Source organism: Bos taurus, chromosome 2, assembly GCF_002263795.3.
Source record: "Bos taurus isolate L1 Dominette 01449 registration number 42190680 breed Hereford chromosome 2, ARS-UCD2.0, whole genome shotgun sequence".
Lineage (NCBI taxonomy): Eukaryota > Metazoa > Chordata > Mammalia > Artiodactyla > Bovidae > Bos > Bos taurus.
The window spans coordinates 43,643,540-43,667,349 of NC_037329.1; the positions used below are offsets into that span (position 1 = coordinate 43,643,540).

The window sequence follows — 23,810 nt, forward strand, 5'->3', positions numbered from 1 at the left end:
AAGCATGACAATTATGTTGAGTAGAACAGATCATTTCCTACTGCCAGCTCCTGACAGAACTCATACTAAAGCGGGGATGGTTGATCCAATGTCCATTTTAAGTTTTTGGTTTTTTGTTTTTTTTCCTGAGAGCTGAATGACTGATCTTGAAAGATGAGGCTCAGGCCAAATACAACCATTCAGATGAACACATAAGGCCAGGGCAGAGATGTCAGAAATGAAGGTTAGTCCAAAGAAACATCCTTTGTCTGGGGTCTCTTTATGAAGTTATTTGCAAGGAAGCAAAACACTTTCCGTGCAGCTGATTTGTTGTTGCTTTTCATTTTGCATCCTTTGCCTTATTCTTTATCCTTTTCCAAGGGAGAACTGGAACTGGGCCAGAAGATCCCGCCTCCTCCCTCCAACCATCTTCCTCCCCAGGGGGCTCGGGGCTGGAGTCTTAAGTGCGCTCTAGGAGTTTTCATATCTTGCTTTTTAAAGAATTTGACAAATATTGAGATGACTGTCCGGGGATGGAAAATACTCTGGATGAGGGGACCTCTCAATACAGTACTGGATTCTGCTACATCTAGCTTGGGGCTTCCCTGGTGGCTCAGATGGTAAAGAATCTGCCTGCAATGTGGGAGACCTGAGTTCCAACCCTGGGTCGGGAAGATCCCCTGGAGAAGAGAACGGCTACCCACTCTGGTACTCTTGCTGGAGAATCCCATGGACAGAGGGACCTGGCGGACTACAGTCCATGGAGTCACAAAGAGTCAGACACGACTGAATGACTAAACACACACACACAGAGCACAGGGGGAGTGTGCTCAATGCTGGGATCTAAGCCATCTAGCCAGAAGGTTTACAAGCTAGGGGATTTCTGAAAATATTTCTTATATAGAATTTTGCTGCCCTTGTGCAAAAGAAATAATTTTTTTCTGGGTTCTGTTTTGTGCATATGGGTACACCTTCCTTTAATTTCCTCTAATCTGATGAAATTGAAGGCTGCTATATCTTTGGGGAGGGGGACAAGAAAGAAATTGAGAATTATGCAGCTGTCGCACAGTGGGTAAGGAGAAGGTGGGACGAATTGAGAGAGTAGCATGGAAACATACACATTACCATATGTAAAATAGGCAGCCAGTGGGAATTTGATGTATGATACAGGGAGCTCAAACCTGGTGCTCTGTGACAAGCTAGAGGGATGGGGTGGGAGGAAAGTTCAAGAGGGAGGGGACATATGTATACCTATGGCTGAGTCATGTTGATGTACAGCAGAAACCAACACAATATTGTAAGGCAATTATCCTCCAATTAACAATAAATAAGTTATAATAAAAAAGAATTGAGCAGCTGTCTCATTAAGGGGACCTGACAGAAGTTCTGTGTTAAAAAGAAACATGTGTACCATATTTAGGAGGAGGGTATTAGGATACTTTGACAGGTACATTCTTAGAAGAGGAGGCTACGTCATACATGGCTTCTAGGTGACAGCAGAGGTCCACAGACCATTTGCCTCATCACTCCTAGACTTCACTTCTGCTTGACTATATAGCAACCACAGGACAAAGGGCCAGGAAACATCCCAAAGGAAATAGTAGTTGTTCTCCTTTGCTTGATTTCTTTTGGCAGAGTGAGGGCAGTGCTTAGAATGGAAGCAGGAAACAAAATTAAAAAATGTATCTCCAAGCCAAGAGACCCGGAAACAGCAGCTAACTAGGGAAAGTGTGCCTTTCTGCTCCTGAGTCACGTGCTGAAACAACAGAGGGAATTCAGCTCAAGATATTGTCAGGGCAGCCCTGAAAGCAGGAGCTGTGGCAGGTCAACCGAAAAACAAGTGCTGTCTGGTGACGAGCCCTTCACCCATCGTGAGCAAGGGCAGCTCTGCCCTGAGACATCCCAGGGCTGATCCAGGCCCACCGGGCTGTGCCAGGCTACATGCTTTACCACGAGGCATCAGTTTAAACCAATTGTGTGGCTGCACAAAGCAGAGCTTGTTTGTAAGAGGAGAGAGTCTGCTGAGAATGGAATGAGCTATTCTCTCCTTACCTTCTCGGGGCCTGGGGCACGGCTGGGGGAGAAGCCGCGAAGAGCATCAACACAGGATGTGAGCACACAGCTGGGATGACAAAGCCCCAGTGATTTTTCAAGGTCTCTGGAAATGCACCAAGGCATGGAAGACAAGTATTCTCTTTGCGAGGCCTTGTTTTTCTGGGGGCCTGAACACCTCTGAGCTGAACTAACCACCCAGTATAATTATAAATGGCAGCTACTCAATAACCATCAGAGGTACATGACTCCCATCTCAGGAAAGAACTTTTAAACACATTCTCAAGAGAGGATGACTTTTTTCTTTGTCTTTTAATGCTGCCAGGCTCCAACAACCCCAGGATTGTTTCCCCGGAGGCACCAGCAGAGTTTATAACAGAGAGGAAGGAAGGGCTCCTCCAGGGCACGAGGATTGTCCCTGCCAGTGACAATCCAGGAAGCGACAACATGCAGTGGAAACAAATCCATCTTACCTTCCTGGTTACTGCTGGATCCAGATAGCCTTTGAGCTTTTGAATATAAGTATGGGGAGGGTTCTTCACCTGGAATCGTTCCTGCAGGAAGCACGAAAGTAAAGTGAAAAGCATGAAAGCTCTGAAGGCATGAAAGTCATATTCACACAGATTGATGCCGCTGATCCAAAGCCAAACGCACCTGCAGCGTGACTGTGGTGCTGCAGAGAGTCATTGGTTTTGAATCTTCAGAGTAGATGTTCTTATCCCCTCTTTGCCAAAGAGGAAACTGAAATTTAAAGGAACTCAGTCCTTCCCTAAGATGAAGCAGTGAGTTAGGGACACCAGTGGATTCAAACCCATGTCTGCTCAACCTGAGAGTCTGACCTGCTTTCCCCATGGGGCTCTGCAGCTCCCTTTCTGGAAATCATCTGTCTACTCTGTGTGCAGGGTCCTCTTTCAGCAGGTCTTCCTTCTGTTGCATATTCTTTGAAGCTCTTGTTAGCAGATTTTTTTCTTTTGAATTTTCATTTTATCTTTGGAAATACCCAAAATTTGACTCAAACTAGATTAAATTGTTTCAAAAATGAGCAATGAGGCTACTGCTCAGAGATTGCAGGGAGTATGTGCATATTTGTGTGCATGTGTGTGACCATTAAAGGATTCCTAAGGCAGTTTCCAAACCAGAAAACCCCAAAATATTATGACTAAAGACACAATCACTGAAACAGCATATAATATATATATATATATATATATATAACACACATGTATCTCAAGGTGATATTTGAATGCAGATCTGGGCTGAGGCCTGAGACTCTGCATTTCTAACATGTTTCATGCCGATGCTGAGGATGGAAAGACCACACTTTGAGAAACTCATGTCCATGTGTATTAAATTTTATAGGCCATAATGTCCAAAGCAAAAGTAGTAGTAGTAAACTAGACAAATCCAAAGGCCCACACTATAAAATGGTTAAGTACTATATCACAGGCATATCATGATATACTACATTCTGATGAAAAAGAACACACTGTATTGCACGGTGCTATTTGGATGGGTCTTATAAACCTGTGGGGGCTTCCCAAGTGGCGCCAGTGGTAAAGAACTGGCCTGCCAATGCAGGAGACATAAGAGTTGCTGGTTCAGTCCCTGAGTTGGGAAAATCCCCTGGAGGAGGGCATGGCAACTCACTCTAGTATTCTTGCCTGGTGAATCCCATGGACAGAGGAGCCTGGTGGTCCATAGGATTGCAAAGAATCAGACATGACTGAAGCAACTTAGCTCAGCAAAGCACTATAAACCTGATGCTGAGATGAAAGAGAATACATGATTTCTTTAACAAGAGGCAAAATTCAATACTAACGGTTAGGGACACAAACATGAGTGGTTTACTCTCACACACATACACACACACAGCTGAGTGATTTGCATAAAAATAATAGTCAAGGACCAAGATGGGGAAGGGGAATACAGACTGATTCTGAGAGGCTGGCAGTGTTCTTTTTGACCTACCAGTAGTTACACTGTGATAATTTTATCTTACTTATTACGCTATTCTTAAATTTCACAACTTTTCCTGTATACATGCTGTATTTGACACGCAGAAAAAGGTTATACAAATCAGCTCCAAAAGGGAAAAAACAAAGATTCATCATGAAATCAGGACAATTCTTATCAAGTTTTTTTCTACACACAACTCAAAAGATGTTTTCCTAGGAACTATTTTTAGCCTGATTATTGTTTACACCAAAATGGAATTCAGTGTTTCACAATGTTGACAATTGGCCAGCATGATAAGTGTTTGTTTATCCCATATAAATTTGTATTTCTTCAACACAGGGAGCCACAACATTCTTCCTGGTCCACTCAAGGTTTCTTTGCTTACAGATTTAGAAATGCTATATTTCAATTGCTAAATCTTATTATTATCAAAAGATCATTTTACTTGTGAAAAAATATATTTTATTACTTTTTAATATTACTTTAAAATAAAGGAAAGTGGCTTATAGTGAGACACCTATTAATACTTCCCCTTTACTTAAAAATGATCATGGCAAATTTCGTAGTATACAAACTCGCTCTCCACAGAACTGTTTTAAAAAAAAAAGGTCAGCTTATCATTTCTAACTATCCCCCCGAATTTTCAATCCCACAAGCAACTTCTAAATAATGATTCACACATATGTGACGTCTTGGGTGCCACTGTGTCCATGTATCAAATCCTAATTTTTTTTTTTTTTTTTAGTGTTTAAAAAAAAAAATCAGTTAGGATCCACCTGTCACAGGGTTTTAGCAATAGCCCAGCTGAGGGCTAAAATAATCAAAAAAGCACCCCATTTCCAAAATGAACCAATAAGTGATCTAGAAACCAGTTATTATTTCCAACCTTGTGTATGACAGCAGCTGATGCCAGGGATACACCGGGATATAAATGAAACAATACTTTTTAATAATACAATCCAATTACCCAAATTTTTAGACATCCCGTGACCAGCAACAACTCATATTGTATTCTATTCTACTATAGCCAATACTACCTACCTCTCTCTATAAAGTTCCTAACACATGAAACTCAGTGAATTTTAACTCTGGCTAATGTAGCATGTGCTTGAGGACCTAAAATTTTAAATCTGTGGACAGTTACTGAGAGATTTCTAATGTTTCTTCTTGGAGACAATGTCTTCACACCACAAGAGCTATATTTATTCTTTTAAAATAATTTGGCTGACTAGCATATATAATATATTGCCATTCACTCAGTTAGTAAAATCCCACTTTCTTTCTTAGGGTAGTTTTCTGTTTCTTACTTAAGACTGTGGTCTTGTCACCCAGAGGGGCTTTTGCAAATAGACACATTTGCTGGTCCTGTTGACTTGATTGGTTTTCTTATAATTAATCCTTTGAAATTATGAACAGGGTCTAAATTTAACAAAAATACTTTTTCAAATGTGCTTAGGATTTGTTATTTTGTTTTAGGCATTTTTCCTTCACTTGTCCGAGTAACTTACTAATATTATTTCTAAGAAACATAAAATGAAGAAAATTGATGCTTTAAAACACAGTCAGGGGACTTCCCTGGTGGCCCAGTGGTTGAGAGTCTGTGCTTCCAATGCAGTGGGGGAACTAAGATCCCACCTGCTTATGCAACTAAGAAATAAACAAACAAAAAGATGATGATTGTAGATAAGTTTCAAAATGTCATTAAAATTTTTAAAAATTAAAAATAAAACACAGTGGGTCTACATCACGGTGACTTCTCAAAAAACTATGCGACTCTGCCTACCTCCAGGGATTCAAGTGAAATTTTTACAGAGTAAAAATACAAAGCCCAACTATTTTCCTACAAGTTGGAGTTGTTTGTCTAACCTCAAAAGGAGCTACTGTTTGAGTTATAAATCCAGCGCCTAGTGCACCAGGCCTTTTCTGTCTGTCTGTCTTCAACATGGCCATTTGGACAACAGAAACATTTGGGGGAATATATTGGAGAATTTCAGTACCATGCCAAAACATATTTATTTTGAAGAACTTTGGGTGGATTATTGGCACCATGCTTATTTAAATGAATTTTTTTTTCCTCTAAGTACTAGAATTTTAGATTTTGCATTGAAACTCAAAATTGGTATGACTGCAGTTTTCCATCATCCTCACTTCTGAGACTCCTTCATATTCCACATGTTATTTTCAATAACTAGTTACCTGCTTGTTCAACATCATTGATAAATGTAGCTTAATTAGATTAAGCCCCTAACTTATAGAAATATTATACATTACATTATATAGAAAGATTGTTCTTAGGGATAAAAATTTGGTGATTCGTCAATAGGAATGAATAAGCCATCTGAAAGAGCTTTAAAAACACAAATTCCTTTCAAAATCTCTAATCAAGCAGCATCACTACCACTCTGACCTCCTGCCATTTATTTCCTTGTGTGACTGAACTTTATTCATGAGATATTTCTAGATGGGAAATAACAATGGCTCTGAGGGTTTTAATTATTCTCCATAAACACTCAAAGAACCGAGCCCAGATCCACTTCTTACTATTCAGGACATTATTGCTGACAAACTGCATTGAAAGAACCATGGGAGCAAAGAGAGGGGAGAACAGCCCTTAGAATCTTCACGAAGCATCTGAACCTTTCGCAAATATTTTATTTTAATAAATTAGAGTGTTAGGAATTCAATTTCTCTGGTAACAACCAGAAAATGTCTTCCCATTGCTAAAAGCAACTTCATTTATACAAGTCCAGGAGCACAATTACTCTTTCCTCTGGAGCAGCACTTTCTGTTTCTCAAAGATAATCAATTTATCTTTCAACAACACGTCACAGTTTACCATATTCTTTAGACCTCTTAACTTCCCAAGCCTCCCTACCTGCCAAGTAGATATTAAGTCCATTTTACAGATGAGGAAACCAAAGCTCAGAAAGTAAATGATTTGCCTTAAATCACACACACCCACACACCCAGGTCAAGGATTCAAACTCAGGTTTTCTGACTCTGGTCCTTGTTCTTTTCACTACACTGTAATAAGTGTGCCCATCTTGCTTTTGATAGAATAAGTTTTTAAAAAACAGAAAACATGCTATACTTTGAGTTCTGCTGCTGCTGCTGCGTCGCTTCAGTCATGTTCGACTCTGTGTGACCCCACAGACGGCAGCCCACCAGGCTCCCCCGTTCCTGGGATTCTCCAGGCAAGAACACTGGAGTGGGTTGCCATTTCCTTCTCCAATGCATGAAAGTGAAAAGTGAAAGTGAAGTCGCTCAGTCGTCTCTGACTCTTCTCAACCCCATGGACTGCAGCCTACCAGGCTCCTCCATCCTCCATGGGATTTTCCAGGCAAGAGTACTGGAGTGGGGTGCCATGGTCTTCTCCTATATAGATAAATACTTGGCACTCAGTCCTTAATAATGTTCAAAGAATTAAACTTCTTTTAGATGCCATATACAAGTCACTTCTCGCATAAATTACAGTTTTTGAAGTTTAAAAGTACACAAAGAGACTGAACACACTCTGTATGGGGCACACACCCCGTAGGTTCCATGTTAGATATGTCAGCCACACTCAGGTCATAGCTAAAGGACTTCTGCAGATAAGCTTGTGCTGTATCTCTCATGGCTCTGAAACTGCCTAGTGACTTCCATAATTACACATTTCTCATTAACTCAATCCACTAAGGCTTACACCAGTGTCCCCTCTCCCCACTGGCCCTCAGCAAAATCACTGACTACACACAGGCCAGCCCTGCAGATAAGGAAAAAAACAAAGCATTGACTGGATTCCACTAATGACCATGGTTCAAGTCTCCGGCAACCCAAATTAGAAAACCAGGTCATTCGTGTAATGACCTCTAAGGGAAAATGATCTAAAAAGGAGTGGATATGTGTATGTGTATATAACTGATTCACTTTGCTCTACAGCAGAAACTAACACAACATTGTAAACCAACTATACTCCAATCAGGGCTTCTCTGGTGGCTCAGTAGTAAAGAATCCATCTGCCAACACAGGAGACACAGGTTTGATCCCTGGGTGAGGCAGATCCCCTGGAGGAGGAAATGGCAACCCACTCCAATATCCTTGCTGGGATAATCCTGTGGACAGAGGAGCTTAGTGGACTACACGGGGCTGCAAAGATTCAGACATAACTGAGTAACTGAGCATGTATACTCCAATTAGAAAAAAAAAGAAAAAGAAAATCAGGTCATTCTTTAAAGAACTTAAATGAAGGGACTGTGAGAGAGATGTGCTAGATTCATTAGCTAAGTCACGGTGCATGGAACTCATCTGCTATGCTACAATATGGCCTTCTCTATTAGACACAGATGGGCAGCCTTGGATTCTTTCTAACCAGCTGAACTGTTTCTCTGGGGCCTCCCCCCATGCTGCCCTCTCCCCACCTAAATCTAATAAAGTTTGTCATTGAAAACCTTTCTGCATAAAGGTTTGGAATTGGACATTCCACTTACCCAGTATATTTCTGATCCCTTGCATCCTCTCCATCCATGTGTATAATTATATGAGAAATTACTTAATTGAGGTTAATTGGCTGGACTTACAACAAGCATGTTATAAGCATTTCCGCTCCATAAATTCTATTTGGATAAGCAACTCCAAAATCAAACAGAATTACATTCAAGTTTATCTTATACCTTCATATTCTCAGGTTTACGGAAAGAAACTATAGTGAGTCTCTAGGAAATGAATGGCTCATGGGGAACACACTTCGTGTTGAGTTTTCTCCCTGTTTGGGACAGTCACAGGTCACTGGCTCTATTTCAGTAGTGGATTACGCAAAGCTATACAAACTGCTTAAACACCCTTAGAGACAAATTAGACATCAGCATCATTATGCCATTATTAATGTTTCATTATTCTGCTCCTATAATAAATTTAGATGGTGAAAATTCAAAGGGATTTTTTTTTTTTTTTTTTGGTTTTGGGCACATCATCAGCTCTCCAAGCTTGAATGATTTTTCTTCCTAGCTGAAAGTATTTGGCTTCCTTTCCCAAGGCTGAGTAAGCCAACTGTTGTTTCTAAATGAGCTCTAATTACAATCAGCATCACTGCTGTCAGTGAGTAGTCATTTGTAGGACTTGGTGCTCAACGCTCTCCAGAGCTACACTGACAGGAATAACCTATGGCCTCAAAGGGTTTCCCTCTAAAATGGAGAACACTGACATGAGTAGGTGAGGAGAAAACTCAGAAATAAAATATTGCATGAATATTGTACATAGACAGAAGTGATTTACACGATACAGCAGAGACCAAGAACTAGTGCGTGGGTGCGGGGAACAGGTGCCAAGGCCAGAAACCAGGTGTCGAAGCAGAGGGACTAAGGTAAGCCATGACATCTCAGCCCTCACAGGGGTAACAACTTACACACACAGGGAAGAAGCTCACACGAACAGACCCGGATTCCCCTAAGAAGCTGAGAGTATCAAAGTCCCCGAGGGAAAGTACATTCCTTATTTCCCCAAAAAGGAAAAAAAAATTCTGAAACTTCAGAAAAGCTGCCAGATGACTACCCCACCTACAGAAAGTGTGTGCATGAAAAAGGAGGATGGTTAAGAGAAAACAAAGAAAAAGTTTTAAGACTCTACCTACTTATAACAATATACAGCCAAGAAAGCACTTTCACATGGAATTCTAATTTTGTCTAACAACTACCAGAGGCAGCTAGTGCCAGCTGTGCTACTATTTAGAAGGATCCCTGTGGTTATTACTGGATGAAAACATTTTACTAGAGGAGTCCCGGCCTCCGAACATCTTAAATCTTGCCATCACATTTAGGTCTCCTTTTTCCAGGCACTAACATTAAAGATGCCAAAGTGAAAAAATAAAAAAACTTAAAAAAATTTTTGTGGTCACTTCATTCTTCCATTCATCCAGAACATATTATGCAAGACACCGTTCAAAAAGTACAAAACGAAACAAATTGGATTCTAAAGTGTTAAATCTCATCTGAAATACAACAGATACTTCTGTAATACAAAGTAGAATATGATCAGAGCCATGTGTGATCCTCTGGAAGTTCAAAGAAAGGTAAGGCTCTTTCCAACCGAGACGATCAAAGGAACTTCCCCGAAGAAACTGGCTTTTGAATTGCGTTTTGAAGGACACACAGCATATAGATATCCTGGGACAGTGTGAGAGGCAGGAGACAGAAATTTCCAGATGGGGAAACGTGAAAATAAAGGCAGAGAAGCACAGGGTGGGTGCTAGCAACTTCAAGGGCTTTAGTTCGGTTCCAGTAATGCAGTTTATGAAAGGCAGTGGCACAAAGGGGTTAAACAGTGCGCTGGAAAGGACAAAGGCAGGTGTCACATAATAAGCAAATGTGTGCATATAGAATGGACAACAGGGAGCCTACAAGGAGTTCTAAATAGCAGAAGAACATATAACTCCCTTTTCTCTATTCCCGACTTTAAAAGTTGGCCATATCTGCCCTTAGACTAGACTTGACTAATCAGCATGTCAGATTCATTCCACAGCCATAGTTTCTTGGAGAGCTGTGAAGCATTCTTCAGCTCTGCATATGAAATCATTTTCCTAGTCTGAGAGGAGAGGACAACCTTCCAAGTGTTCCATTACAGCTCTCAGACTGAAAATAACTTTTGATGAGACTTTTCCAAATGATTTCCTTTATTTAGACTAGGAAAAGTCTCTTCTAGTTCAACAGGTCTTTCCTAATCAAAATATCCTATAATTCATTCCCTAATATGTAATATTAATTTGGTTTCTTTAAGTCTATTCATAGTTCATCATTTCCTCCTATTTAAAGTGTTTGAATTGAATTTGTAAGAAAGGAGGCCATACTAATAAAGCTTATCATCTTCTGCTGTCCTAAGCAAAGACTGAACCATGACTGCGCTTGTCACGTAGCAGTATTCAGTAAGGGCAGACGTCATGGTTATTGTTATTGAAGATCTAAGAATGGGCAGAGCGATGGAAGTCTGCATTTATGCTGGAAAACCTTCAAGATAATCTTCAAATCCTTTGCTCCGTCCCTTCAAGAGCCACAGCTTTCCTTTCTTCTAGACTGGAATTTCTTAAAATATACACAACCAAAGACCTGCATCTGAAGAGGTTGAGGATGCTTGTTAAATCGTAAAAATTCTCCTGGCCCAATCACAGTACTAAGGAACCTGTAGTTTCTTAAATTCTCCAAGTAGGCCTTCTGCCACTAAAGCTCATTAATCATAGCTTTAGATTATACTTCCAACTTGGATAGCTGAATCTTTCTCTTTATTCACTCTATAAAGGGAATGTGCATATCCTTGGTAACCAAAGACTTAGGAATATTTTCAGTTAGGTTTAAAGACACAGACTTACATTATAAAACTACAGGTACAGTCCATGCTTTCATGAAAAATTTGCAGTATCCCTGGAGATACTCTTCCTATAAAAACACAAGTGGTATAAACACACCTTATTGTTTCTTCATCTGAAAAATGGGAATATGAAACCCTTTTCCTCCATTATCACATATTCCTAAAACCTTTAAGTCTTTATTGAATTTGTTACAATATGGCTTCTGCTTTATGTTTTTTGGCTGTGAGGCATGTGAGGTCTTAGCTCTCCGACCAGGGATCAGACCCTCACCACCTGCACTGGAAGGCAAAGTCTTAACCACTGGGCCATCAGTGAAGTCCCCCAAAACCTTACTTAATAATGCCTTCCAAACAAGAATAACACACTGAAGATATTTTAGAGTCTCCTAAGCTAACCATGTATCATACAAATATAAAAGATATAGGAGGGAAAAAATAAATAATAGTTCTGATCCTGACCAGGGCAGGGGGAAAAAAAGAGAGTAAGTCTCAGATTTCTTATAGAAAAAATTGTGTATCTCAAGATTCAGAGAGAGCAATAATATTTTTCAATCATTCAAGAATGTGAAAGCATTGGAAGCTCTTGTTTTAAGAGTTGCTTTTCTGCTTCTCTGGTGACTCAGACAGTTAAGAGTCCATTTGCAATGCAGGAGACCCAGGTTCAATCCCTGGGTCAGAAACACCCCCTGGAGAAGATGATGGTTAGCCACTCCAGTATTCTTGCCTGGAGAATTCTATGGAGCAGAGGAGCCTGGCAGGCTGCAGTCCACAGGGTCGCAAAGAGTTGGACATGACTGAGCAACTGATAATTTCATTTTGGTCTTCCCTGGTGGCTCATATGGTAAAGAATCTGTTTGCAATGCATGAGACATGGGTTTGATCCCTGAGTGGGGAAGATCCCCTGGAGAAAGGAATGACAACCCAATCCAGTATTCTTGCCTGAAGAATTCCATGGACAGAGGAACTCGGTGGGCTAGTCCACGGGGTTGCAAAGGGTCGGACACAACTGAGCAACTAACACTTTCACACTTTCTGGACTGTAAGTTATACCATCTGGACTCTCTGAAACTTCATTTGCCCCAATTTAAACAGTGTGCAAATACATGGGTAAAATTCATAGAATTTCAGTAGGTGCTTTGGTGAACCAAAAGGTGTAATTCATATAAGTAAACCTTCAAATTAGACAGCATGGGAAGAGATGGAGATGGAAGCTGCCAATAATGTCAACAAGTGACTGGTACCACAAAGAAAACATCCTTATGAACAGAACATAAGGATGAAAATACAGGAAAAGTTATCAGATCTTAATCATTCCCATACCAATTTCTTTCATTTACTCAGCAGAGACGTAAACATAAGAATCAAGCAGATGTCACTGAGATAGTGGTCTACTGTAAAACTTGGTTTTGATAAATGTATTGCTATAGATAGCATTAACCACCTTTCTGCAAAAGGGGACCAATGAAGTGGTGAAAGGCTGTTCAGAAACAATATTTCTCTGAAAATAAACCACTGGAAATGTTCATTTTTAAAATGCATCACTTGGACTTTCCTGATGGTCTAGTGGTTAGGAATCTGCCTGCCAATGCAGGGGACATAGGTTCAATCCCTGTTCCAGGAAGAGTCACATGCCATGGGGCAACTAAGCATGTGCACCCCAACTACTGAGCTGCCGTGTTGCAGCTCCTGAAGTCCACACCTAGAGCCTGTGCTCTGCAACAAGAGAAGCCACCTCAGTGAGGAGCCCACACACCAAAACAGAGAGTAGCCCCCGGCTAACCGCAACTAGAGAAAGCCCACACACAGCAACAAAGACCCAGCACAGCCAAAAATAAAGAAATAAATATTTAAAAATTAAAATCTATCACTTAAAATAGCACTATGAATCATGGAATACCTAGGGATAAATTTAACAAAATATATGCAAGACCTGTACACTAGAAATTTCAAAACATTCCAAAATATTAAAGACCTAAATAAAGAGAGATGCCACATACATAGATGGGAAGAACCAATACAGTATTGTTAAGACAGTCAGTTCTGAAATTGATCTCTGGAGTCATTGCAACCTCAATCAAAAGACTTCAGGGTTTTTCTTAGAAACGGACAAGGTGATTCTAAAATTTATATAAAAAATGCAAAAAAAAAAATAGAATAGCCAAAATAATTTTTACAAAAGAACAAAGTTGAAGAATTCATACTACCTGATTTCAGGACAGTAATCAAGAGTGTTAAATGGAAAAAGATCAGTGAAAAAAAAAAAAAGATCAGGAAAAAAAATAAAGATCAGGGAAACAAAATAAAGAAAACAAAAATAGGCCCACACATATATAGCCAATTCATTTTTCAAAGATACCAAGGTGGTTCATATAAAAACTACAGTCTATTTAACAAATGACTGAAATAACTGTATATACATATGGGGAAAAAGCAGTGAATCTCCAGCCTTACTTCATTCCATGCACAAAAATTAACTCAAAATAGATCATAGACTAAACATAAATATCAAAACCATATATTTTCTAGAAGAAAACAGAGGAGATAATCTTTGTCTGACTTAAGTGTGCAGATTTCTTAGGCTATAAAAATGAACCACTTAAAAAATAAAAGATAAACTAAATTCTGATTACCAGAAAAACTTTAATTCTCTGAAAGATACTTATGAATATGAAAATGCAAAGCACAAACTAGGAGAAAATATTTGTAAAATATATGTGACAGACTTGTATCCAGAATATATTTTTTTAAAACTTCTACCTAAAGTTGGAAGTAGGACCTGATACTTCTGGATTATTTGACATCAGCTCCAACTTAATGCTACCAATTTGTTTACTCTCTCATTCGAAGCTGGATGTTTTGATTGATTTTCTAATAAAATACAAATGTATCAACAATAAAAACTTCAATAGTTTATTTTTGTATATGGTGTTAGAAAGTGTTCTAGTTTCATTCTTTTACAAGTGGTTGACCAGATTTCCCAGCACCACTTGTTAAAGAGATTGTCTTTAATCCACTGTATATTCTTGCCTCCTTTGTCAAAGATAAGCTGTCCATATGTGCGTGGATTTATCTCTGGGCTTTCTATTTTGCTCCATTGATCTATATTTCTGTCTTTGTGCCAGTACCATACTGTCTTGATAACTGTGGCTTTGTAGTAGAGCCTGAAGTCAGGTAGGTTGATTCCTCCAGTTCCATTTTTCTTTCTCAAGATCGCTTTGGCTATTCGAGGTTTTTTGTATTTCCATACAAATTGTGAAATTATTTGTTCTAGCTCTGTGAAGAATACTGTTGGTAGCTTGATAGGGATTGCATTGAATCTATAAATTGCTTTGGGTAGTATACTCATTTTCACTATATGGATTCTTCCAATCCATGAACATGGTATATTTCTCCATCTATTAGTGTCCTCTTTGATTTCTTTCACCAGTGTTTTATAGTTTTCTATATATAGGTCTTTAGTTTCTTTAGGTAGATATATTCCTAAGTATTTTATTCTTTTCGTTGCAATGGTGAATGGAATTGTTTCCTTCATTTCTCTTTCTGTTTTCTCATTATTAGTGTATAGGAATGCAAGGGATTTCTGTGTGTTGATTTTATATCCTGCAACTTTACTATAATCATTGATTAGTTCTAGTAATTTTCTGGTGGAGTCTTTAGGGTTTTCTATGTAGAGGATCATGTCATCTGCAAATAGTGAGAGTTTTACTTCTTCTTTTCCAATTTGGATTCCTTTTATTTCTTTTTCTGCTCTGATTGCTGTAGCCAAAACTTCCAAAACTATGTTGAATAGTAATGGTGAAAGTGGGCACCCTTGTCTTGTTCCTGACTTTAGAGGAAATGCTTTCAATTTTTCACCATTGAGGATAATATTTGCTGTGGGTTTGTCATATATAGCTTTTATTATGTTGAGGGAAATCTGGTCAACCACTTGTAAAAGAATGAAACTAGAACACTTTCTAACACCATATACAAAAATAAACTCAAAATGGATTAAAGATCTCAACGTAAGACCAGAAACTATAAAACTCCTAGAGGAGAACATAGGCAAAACACTCTCTGACATACATCACAGCAGGATCCTCTATGACCCACCTCCCAGAATATTGGAAATAAAAGCAAAAATAAACAAATGGGACCTAATTAAACTTAAAAGCTTCTGCACATCAAAGGAAACTATTAGCAAGGTGAAAAGACAGCCTTCAGAATGGGAGAAAATAATAGCAAATGAAGCAACCGACAAACAACTAATCTCAAAAATATACAAGCAACTCCTACAGCTCAACTCCAGAAAAATAAATGACCCAATCAAAAAATGGGCCAAAGATCTAAATAGACATTTCTCCAAAGAAGACATACAGATGGCTAACAAACACATGAAAAGATGCTCAACATCACTCCTTATCAGAGAAATGCAAATCAAAACCACTATGAGGTACCATTTCACACCAGTCAGAATGGCTGCGATCCAAAAGTCTACAAATAATAGATGCTGGAGAGGGTGTGGAGAAAAGGGAACCCTCTTACACTGTTGGTGGGAATGCAAACTAGTACAGCCACTATGGAGAACAGTGTGGAGATTCCTTAAAAAACTGGAAATAGAACTGCCTTATGATCCAGCAATCCCACTGCTTGGCATACACACTGAGGAAACCAGAAGGGAAAGAGACACGTGTACCCCAATGTTCATCGCAGCACTGTTTATAATAGCCAGGACATGGAAGCAACCTAGATGTCCATCAGCAGATGAATGGATAAGAAAGCTGTGGTACATATACACAATGGAGTATTACTCAGCCATTAAAAAGAATACATTTGAATCAGTTCTAATGAGGTGGATGAAACTGGAGCCTATTATACAGAGTGAAGTAAGCCAGAAGGAAAAACATAAATACAGTATACTAACGCATATATATGGAATTTAGAAAGATGGTAACGATAACCCTGTATACGAGACAGCAAAAGAGACACTGATGTATAGAACAGTCTTATGGACTCTGTGGGAGAGGGAGAGGGTGGGAAGATTTGGGAGAATGGCATTGAAACATGTGAAATGTCATGTATGAAACGAGATGCCAGTCCAGGTTCAGTGCACGATGCTGGATGCTTGGGGCTGGTGCGCTGGGACGGCCCAGGGGGATGGTATGGGGAGGGGGGAGGGAGGAGGGTTCAGGATGGGGAGCACGTGTATACCTGAAATTTTTTTAATTTTAAAAATTAAAAAAAAAAAAAAAACTTCAATAGTTCAATAATAAGACAACCTGATTTTTAAAAATAGGCAAGAATATTTGGCAAAACTAATACAATTATGTAAAGTTTAAAAATAAAATAAAATTAGAAAAAATAAATAAATAAATAAATAAAAATAGGCAAGAGATATGAACAGATCCTTCACAAAGGTAGTACACAAACGGCAAATAAGCACAGAAAAAGATATTCATCGTTAGGGAAAGGAAAAGTAAAACCACAGTTCCAGACACCAATGTGCTGTGCTGTGCTTATTCCCTCAGTCATGTTCAACTCTTTGCAACACCATGGACTGTAGCTCGCCAGGCTCCTCTGTCCATGGGGATTCTCCAGGCAAGAATACTGGAGTAGGTTGCCATGCCCTCTTCCAGGGGATATTCCCAACCCAGGTCTCCTGCATTACAGGGGGATTCTTTACCAGCTAAGCCACCAGAGAGATACCACTGCTGCTGCTGCTACGTCACTTCAGTCGTGTCCGACTCTACGTGACCCCAGAGACGGCAGCCCACCAGGCTCCCCCGTCCCTGGGATTCTCCAGGCAAGAACACTGGAGTGGGTTGCCATTTCCTTCTCCAATGTATGAAAGTGAAAAGTGAAGTCGCTCAGTCGTGTCCGACTCTTAGCAACCCCATGGACTGCAGCCTACCAGGCTCCTCCATCCATGGGATTTTCCAGGTGAGAGTACTGGAGTGGTTTGCCATTCCCACCACTATATATATCCATAAAAATGGCTAGAATTAAAAAAACAATACCCAAGAGGTTGTGAGGATCTGGAGTAACTGGGACTCTATGACACAGCTGGTGGGAATGCAAAATGGTCCAGCCACTTTGGAAAGCACAACTGGTAAACTTTGTTGTATATAAATTATACCTCAGTGAAGATGATTAAAAAACAGTAGCTCAAAGTAATTTATTTAATAATTTATTTACTTTGTTACTGAGCATGCTGCTGCTGCTAAGTTGCTTCAGTCGTGTCCGACTCTGTGCGACCCCATAGACAGCAGCCCACCAGGCTCCCCTGTCCCTGTGATTCTCCAGGCAAGAACACTGGAGTGGGTTGCCATTTCCTTCTCCAGTTACTGAGCATAGCTCTTTCTAAAAGCTGGTCTTGATATTTTGTTGGTCTCACTTGCCATAATTAAAAAGAAATCTACAAGCTAAATAGTCAACTTTGCCAATTAATACTTTTGTAATAAATAATGCACTCCAAGGGGGTCATACAGATCTCTTAGATTTACAATTCCCAAAATATTTACATAAGTCATTCATAATTCTACTTAAAAAAAATAAATTCTGGGAATTGTGTCACAGCTGTTTCCATCAAGGTCTGAATGTACCTGCATTCCTCAAATTATTACTTTATCTTCACTGACATTTCATGAGATTTGCTTTATCCACCATCCTTATTCAATCTGCCATGGTTTGCAGCAACCCAACACACATCCTTATTTCCTAGACATATATTCATCTTTTAAAACATAAAAACAAAAGTAACATGTGCTACCAACCTGAAAACCTAAATCTTAAAACTAAGCTCCAGTTGGGACTTTTATGATTTCTTTTTAGATATTCCACAATTTCCTATTTAACATAATAAACACACACATACTCACTTCTTTCTAATAAGCCCTTCTTTTAATCTTCAGATCACAAGGTTCAGATAGCTTCAATCTGTGATCCACATGGTCAAAATTAGTCATTAAATCAGGCTCTCAGGCAGTGCCTGACAAGGACAGGCTAAAGAGAGACGTGGAAGCGGCTCCTTTGAAATTGGTCATCGATGAAAACATTTGCTAGCTATGACAGAGATATATTAATACAATAACGCATCTATTACGGGTGTTTATTTCATAGGATATTAGATGGACTTGGAACATTGTATGTGAAACTATGAGCCCATACATCAATAGCCTAGTCAAGCCATTGGATCAAAGTTTTTGTGAAGAGGTAACAAATCTCAGCACAATGATGGTATTTCTAGCACCTGAAGATGCTGTAAAACCATGGTCTGGTCCATAGCTAACATCTATCATGTTGATACAGAATATACACAATCTCTTCCCCTACATACAGCTGTATGTATAAACCCAAACCACATTTCTAATTCACTTTCCTTCTATCTCTTTGAACCCACAACATCTACAGTCTAACTGGAAATCAAAACCAATTCCTTAAACCTATGGCTGATTCATGTTGAGGTTTGACAGAAAACAAAATTCTGTAAAGCAATTATCCTTCAATTAAAAAATAGATAAACTTACTTAAAAAAAAACAATTCCTATTTTTGCTATTTAAGTAAAATTAAAATGCTGTTTTACTACTATGGCAGGGATAAAGACAACAGATACCTCAATTTCCTCAGTGACTTCAGAAAATAACTTCTTTTAAAACATGTAATTTAAAGTTCATCAAGATCTACAGTGAATGCTACAGATAAGTAGGAGAGAATATGGGACTGAAAGCTCTGTTTTCAATTTAGTCTTGGGACTTCCCTAGTGGTCCAATGGTTAAGAATCTACCTTACAACGCAGTGGACGTGGGTTTGATCATTGGCCTGTGAACTAAGATCCCACATGCTGCAGAGCAACTGAGCCCATGTGCTGCAACTAAGACCCAATGCAGCCTAAATAAATAAATGTAAAAGAAATAAATTAAACCTTTTTCATTGTGCTTGTATGTACTTAGTCCCATCCAATTCTTGCAACCCCATGGACTGTAGCCCGCCAGGCTCCTCTATCCACGGAATTTTCCGGGCAAGAATACTGGAGTGGGTTGCCATTTCCTCCTCCAGGGGATCTTTCCAATCCAACCCAGGGATTGAACTAGAGTCTCTTGCATTGCAGGCGGATTCTTTAACTGCTAAGCCATTGGAGAAACAATCTTTTCATTATTTATGTTTAAGATGATATCTTATTCTTTCCTCAAGCTCTTCTTTTGAAAGATTCAGCACTGTGTTTTCTGAACCACTAATGTCACAGCACCCAGCTCATCACTCTTCACAGTGTGTACTCAATAAATCACTTAACAATGAATGGATTGATGAAAACAGCCACAATCACATGGTGATCCAGGTCATCCACTGGCAGTTTTTTCAAAAAACTTTTCCAAACCATTATGGTGCTTCTCAGAACATAAAAATTTTCAGTATTTTTTTAGTATCAGCTCAACCACTTGCTGGATAACTTCCCAAAAGTCATTTGACTTATCTTTTTCATGAAAATTAAACAAAAACAACCTTCCACAGCAAAGGTGACGAGCTAGATATCCAAGGCTTAAAATAATGTAAAATAGTATTTGTACTATCTGGTTGAAATTCTTGGCTAATACACCTTAATAAATAAATTACCTCCTAAAAGACAGTATCAGAGGTCAAGCTCAGTGTAGCTCATATACATTTAAATTGACTCTCTGAGTCTTCCTTTCCTGTAATAGTATCCCCAAGTTTACAAAAGGTGCTTATACAATAAAGCTTTCTTCAAACAGCATAACCAAGTTGTCTGAGTCAGCTCAGGCAATTTAGTTGTTTTAAGGTGCGGGAAGGTGGGGAGTGGTTAGGGGGGCTTGTAATTCCACTTGTATTCACAGGCAGGAAGGCAAGCAATGTGATGTTCACGTTCATTTGGCAAAATATAAACTCTTCACATCAAACTGAGCCCCAGGCCTCTTGCTCTGGCTGCTCATGCCGAATAGCACTTCTGAGAAAGCATTCACATCAAGCTGCCAAAAAGGATTCCTTTAAAAAGAAATAATCTCCCCTTCTTGTTTAGCTGACCTTCTCCCCATTTTCTGTTCCTCTCTCGATCCCTGTGGGATAGGCCAGCGTCTTTTCTCACTATAAAAATTGTATAACAAAGGGCACCTCTGGATGAGGGAAGATGTAAACTGGCTTCTAGGTTCAGGCTTAATTTTCCATGACTCCAGAGATATTAAACATTAGAAAGCTCACTATACAAAGAGCTGGCATCTACTTCTCTGACAGTTCTCCAGTGTTTCAGAATCAAGAAATCGGAGGCCTGGAGTAAGTCATAATGGAAGAGAAACTTTGCTTTCTGGAGGGAAACTGAAAGAAAGGTGTCTTCTTTTTAAGAGCAACTAACTCAATAACATTTCCTCTAGTTTGGAGACTTCAAGAAAAGGACAGTCCCTTTAAAATCTCAACCCAGAGACAATTCTTTTTTTTAATTTGGCAAAAATGCATGTCCCAAAGCCAATCATGCCTGGCCTGGTCCCCTACTGGACCTCATAATACACTGGTATTATACTATTCAGTCGGCCAAAGAGTTCACTTGGGTCTTTCCATAACATCTTACAGAAAAACCCAAATGAACTTTTTGGCCAACCAAATATTAACCATTTAGAGTTCTTTCCAACTCCAAATATGAGGTCATCTGTTTTGAGAGAACTCAGACTCATATCCTCTCTCACTCTATTCTTACCCTCACCTGTACAACTAAATGTGTACTCAATGGATAAACTAATGAATACATTAAAAAAAATTAAGTTGATTACAATCTAAAATGAATTAAACTATCAGACTATCAAAATTGGTAATCATAGCAGAGACTAGCTGTTTACTAGGGTCACAAAGAGTAGGACATGACTGAACAACAACACTTGCCACTGCCTGGTCCAAAAAACTCCCCAGGTGTGCGCCTCATTTTCATCTTTTGATTGCAAAGCTGAAACTTTATGTTGAAAACAGCCTTACCTGGGTCCCTGATTAATAATGTAGAATTTAACACCCCATGATCAACAGTACTAAATTGGATTGTTATGTGAAAGACAAGCTTGTTATGTAAATCATTAAGTGTCTTGGGTATCTACATAGTGGGTCCAATGGTATCCCCAACCCCTATGTCATGTCCATATCCTAACTGGGAAAACCAGTGAATGTGACTATATTTAGGAAAAGGGTCTTTGTGGATACAATGAAGTTAAGGATTTTGAGTTGAGATCACCCTGGAGGATGCAGGTAGGCTCAAATCCAGTGCTAAGTGTCCTTATAAGAGACAGAAGAGAAGAAACAGACACGAGGAGAAGAGTTTGAAAAGGCCATGCGAAGAGACTGGAGTTACACAGCCACAAGCCAAGCACTGGAAGCTGGAAGAGAGAGGAAGGGTTCTCCGCTAGAGCCTTGGAGGGAGCATGGCCCAGCAGACAGCTTGGTTCCAGACTTCTTGGGTCTCCAAGATCTGTGATAAAACACTCTGTAGTTTTAAGCCATGGAGTTTATAGTCATTTGTGATAGAAGTCCTAGGAATCTAACACAGCATCTGTGTGTTAACTAGCATTACTCTAACTTATACTGGAAGTTAATAACAGAAAAGGTATCAACAGCAAGTGCTGATACTTTTAAATCATAGTACATGGGACATTGTTAATAGGATGCATTCTGAGGATACAAAAGTACAAAAAAAAAAAAATAGCCTTCACTTAGTAATTTTAGTAATATTTTAGTAATGATATTGATTGTTATTTTGAAATTTTTAATATTATAGGAAGACAAATTATTGATGTTAGGAATCAAATACTTCAATGAGAAAATGATAATTATAAAATAAAAAATAAGTAAATTTATAAAAATTAATTTGGAAAATACCAGTATGAACTTACAATGTTTAGACATACATTTTCAAGGTCTAGATACTTAAACTGAGAAGCAAATTCACCCAGCAGCTGTGACAACTTAATAATATGACAACTTCTAATACCACGCCCCCCGGCAAAATAATAGGGCTCCTTGGAGAAATGTCTTATTCTAGGTCTAGTGCAAGGAAAGTACAAGTTATTCCTAAGAAATGACTTTTGCACCATAAAGCCAGCTTAAAGCATTAATAGGGTCATGTCAAAAGGACAGAGGAGCCAGCATGAAGTTCTCCTCAAATGTTAAAGTGCTGTTAACGTGAGCCTCAAAAAAAAAAAAAAGCCCTTGTCAGGAAGCATTTAACAGGACGCTTCCTGTGTGCTGTTTTGGATCTGTCAGGAATTCTCAGCTCCTTATTAATTCCTGAATATTCAGGAATTAAGAGGAGAGGCAAGCCTCTCCCAGGACTGAGGAATCCAGGTATTTCCTTCATTAGTTTTTCTATATGGTGATAAGTACCCTCTTCCTTTTTATGAACCATACAGTAAAAGTGATTGTTTACAAATCTCTCTCCTCAATATGGATTGCCTATGTTTTGTAAGTCTGGAATTTTAATCTTTATCTTTGCTGAGAATAACTACTTTGTAAGACAGTATATATGCCCACACCATGTTGATTAAAACACCTTTGCTCCATCAGAGCTCTGGTCCCCATGTCTTTCTTTCTCTTTCTTTCTCTCTCTCTCTCCCTCTCTTTTTCAGGTTTATCCCCTGGAGCGCAGAAGCTCTCTGAGTTCACTTTCCTGCCCAGGTTTCTAAGACCCTCTCGAGAAGGTGCTCTGCACCTTCACCCCATTGAGAGGGAGTCTGAGGCCTTCGTGAACAGAGCAAGCCCCGTGCAGGGGCTTTATTGGCTTTCTGCGTAAACCAAGGAATATCAGCCTTTTTGTCTCTCCTTTACTTTCTTATCAGTCGACTCCAGACCACCAGGTTCTGGTCCATTAAAGGACCTCAACAAGCCCTAATGACTGAAATACACTGACTATGAAAATCCATGGCTTCACAATGCTATTCATAAAAGGAAGCCAAAGAGAACTCATTTGTCACCTTTTGAGGTATCAAACTAATGATTTACTGTGAGAAATGACGATTGAGGGAAAGAATTACAGGGATCATTATATTCCAGGGTAAATGAATACCAGATCAAACACTAGGTGCTAGCTTAATGTTGAAGGGAAATAAAATTTTAAAAACTCAGAGCTTTCTTCTTGCAAGTCTTTTTTTAAAAAATTTTTTTCTTAAATTTATTTATTTTTAATTGAAGGATAATTGCTTTACATACTGTACTGGTTTCTGCAATACATCAACATGAATTAACCATAGGTATACATATGTCTCCTCCCTTTTGAACCTTCCCTCCCACCCCTCCAGGTTGTTACAGAGCCTTCCTACAACTCTTAATGCAACTGATTCAGCCAAAAATTGGTAATTGATTTTAAAACTCATGAGGTTCAAGGCTGACAGGTAACAAGATGGACATGTGATGCCAAAATAACAGCCCACAGATTCCTTTCTGCATGAGGAGAAAACATACAACAGAGAAATTAGGTTTTCATCTGCTTCTTTGACCTTTATTATCTAATGGTGAGATACATTATTTG

The 23,810-nt window shown here is 39.1% G+C and overlaps 1 protein-coding gene and 1 non-coding gene across 6 annotated transcripts in view; both read right to left on the reverse strand.

Moving 5' to 3' along the window:
* FMNL2 (formin like 2) overlaps nucleotides 1–23,810 on the reverse strand; it is a 332,616-nt gene that overhangs the window by 109,458 nt on the left and 199,348 nt on the right. For all 5 annotated transcript variants that reach the window (NM_001206821.1, XM_010802031.3, XM_005202499.5 and 2 more), the window contains 1 exon segment: nucleotides 2,505–2,585. In NM_001206821.1, coding sequence (NP_001193750.1) covers nucleotides 2,505–2,585 — 81 coding nt within the window.
* Nucleotides 20,830–20,912, reverse strand: MIR2285S (microRNA mir-2285s). The gene has a single exon (NR_130622.1). It is a non-coding gene; the product is annotated as a microRNA mir-2285s (primary transcript).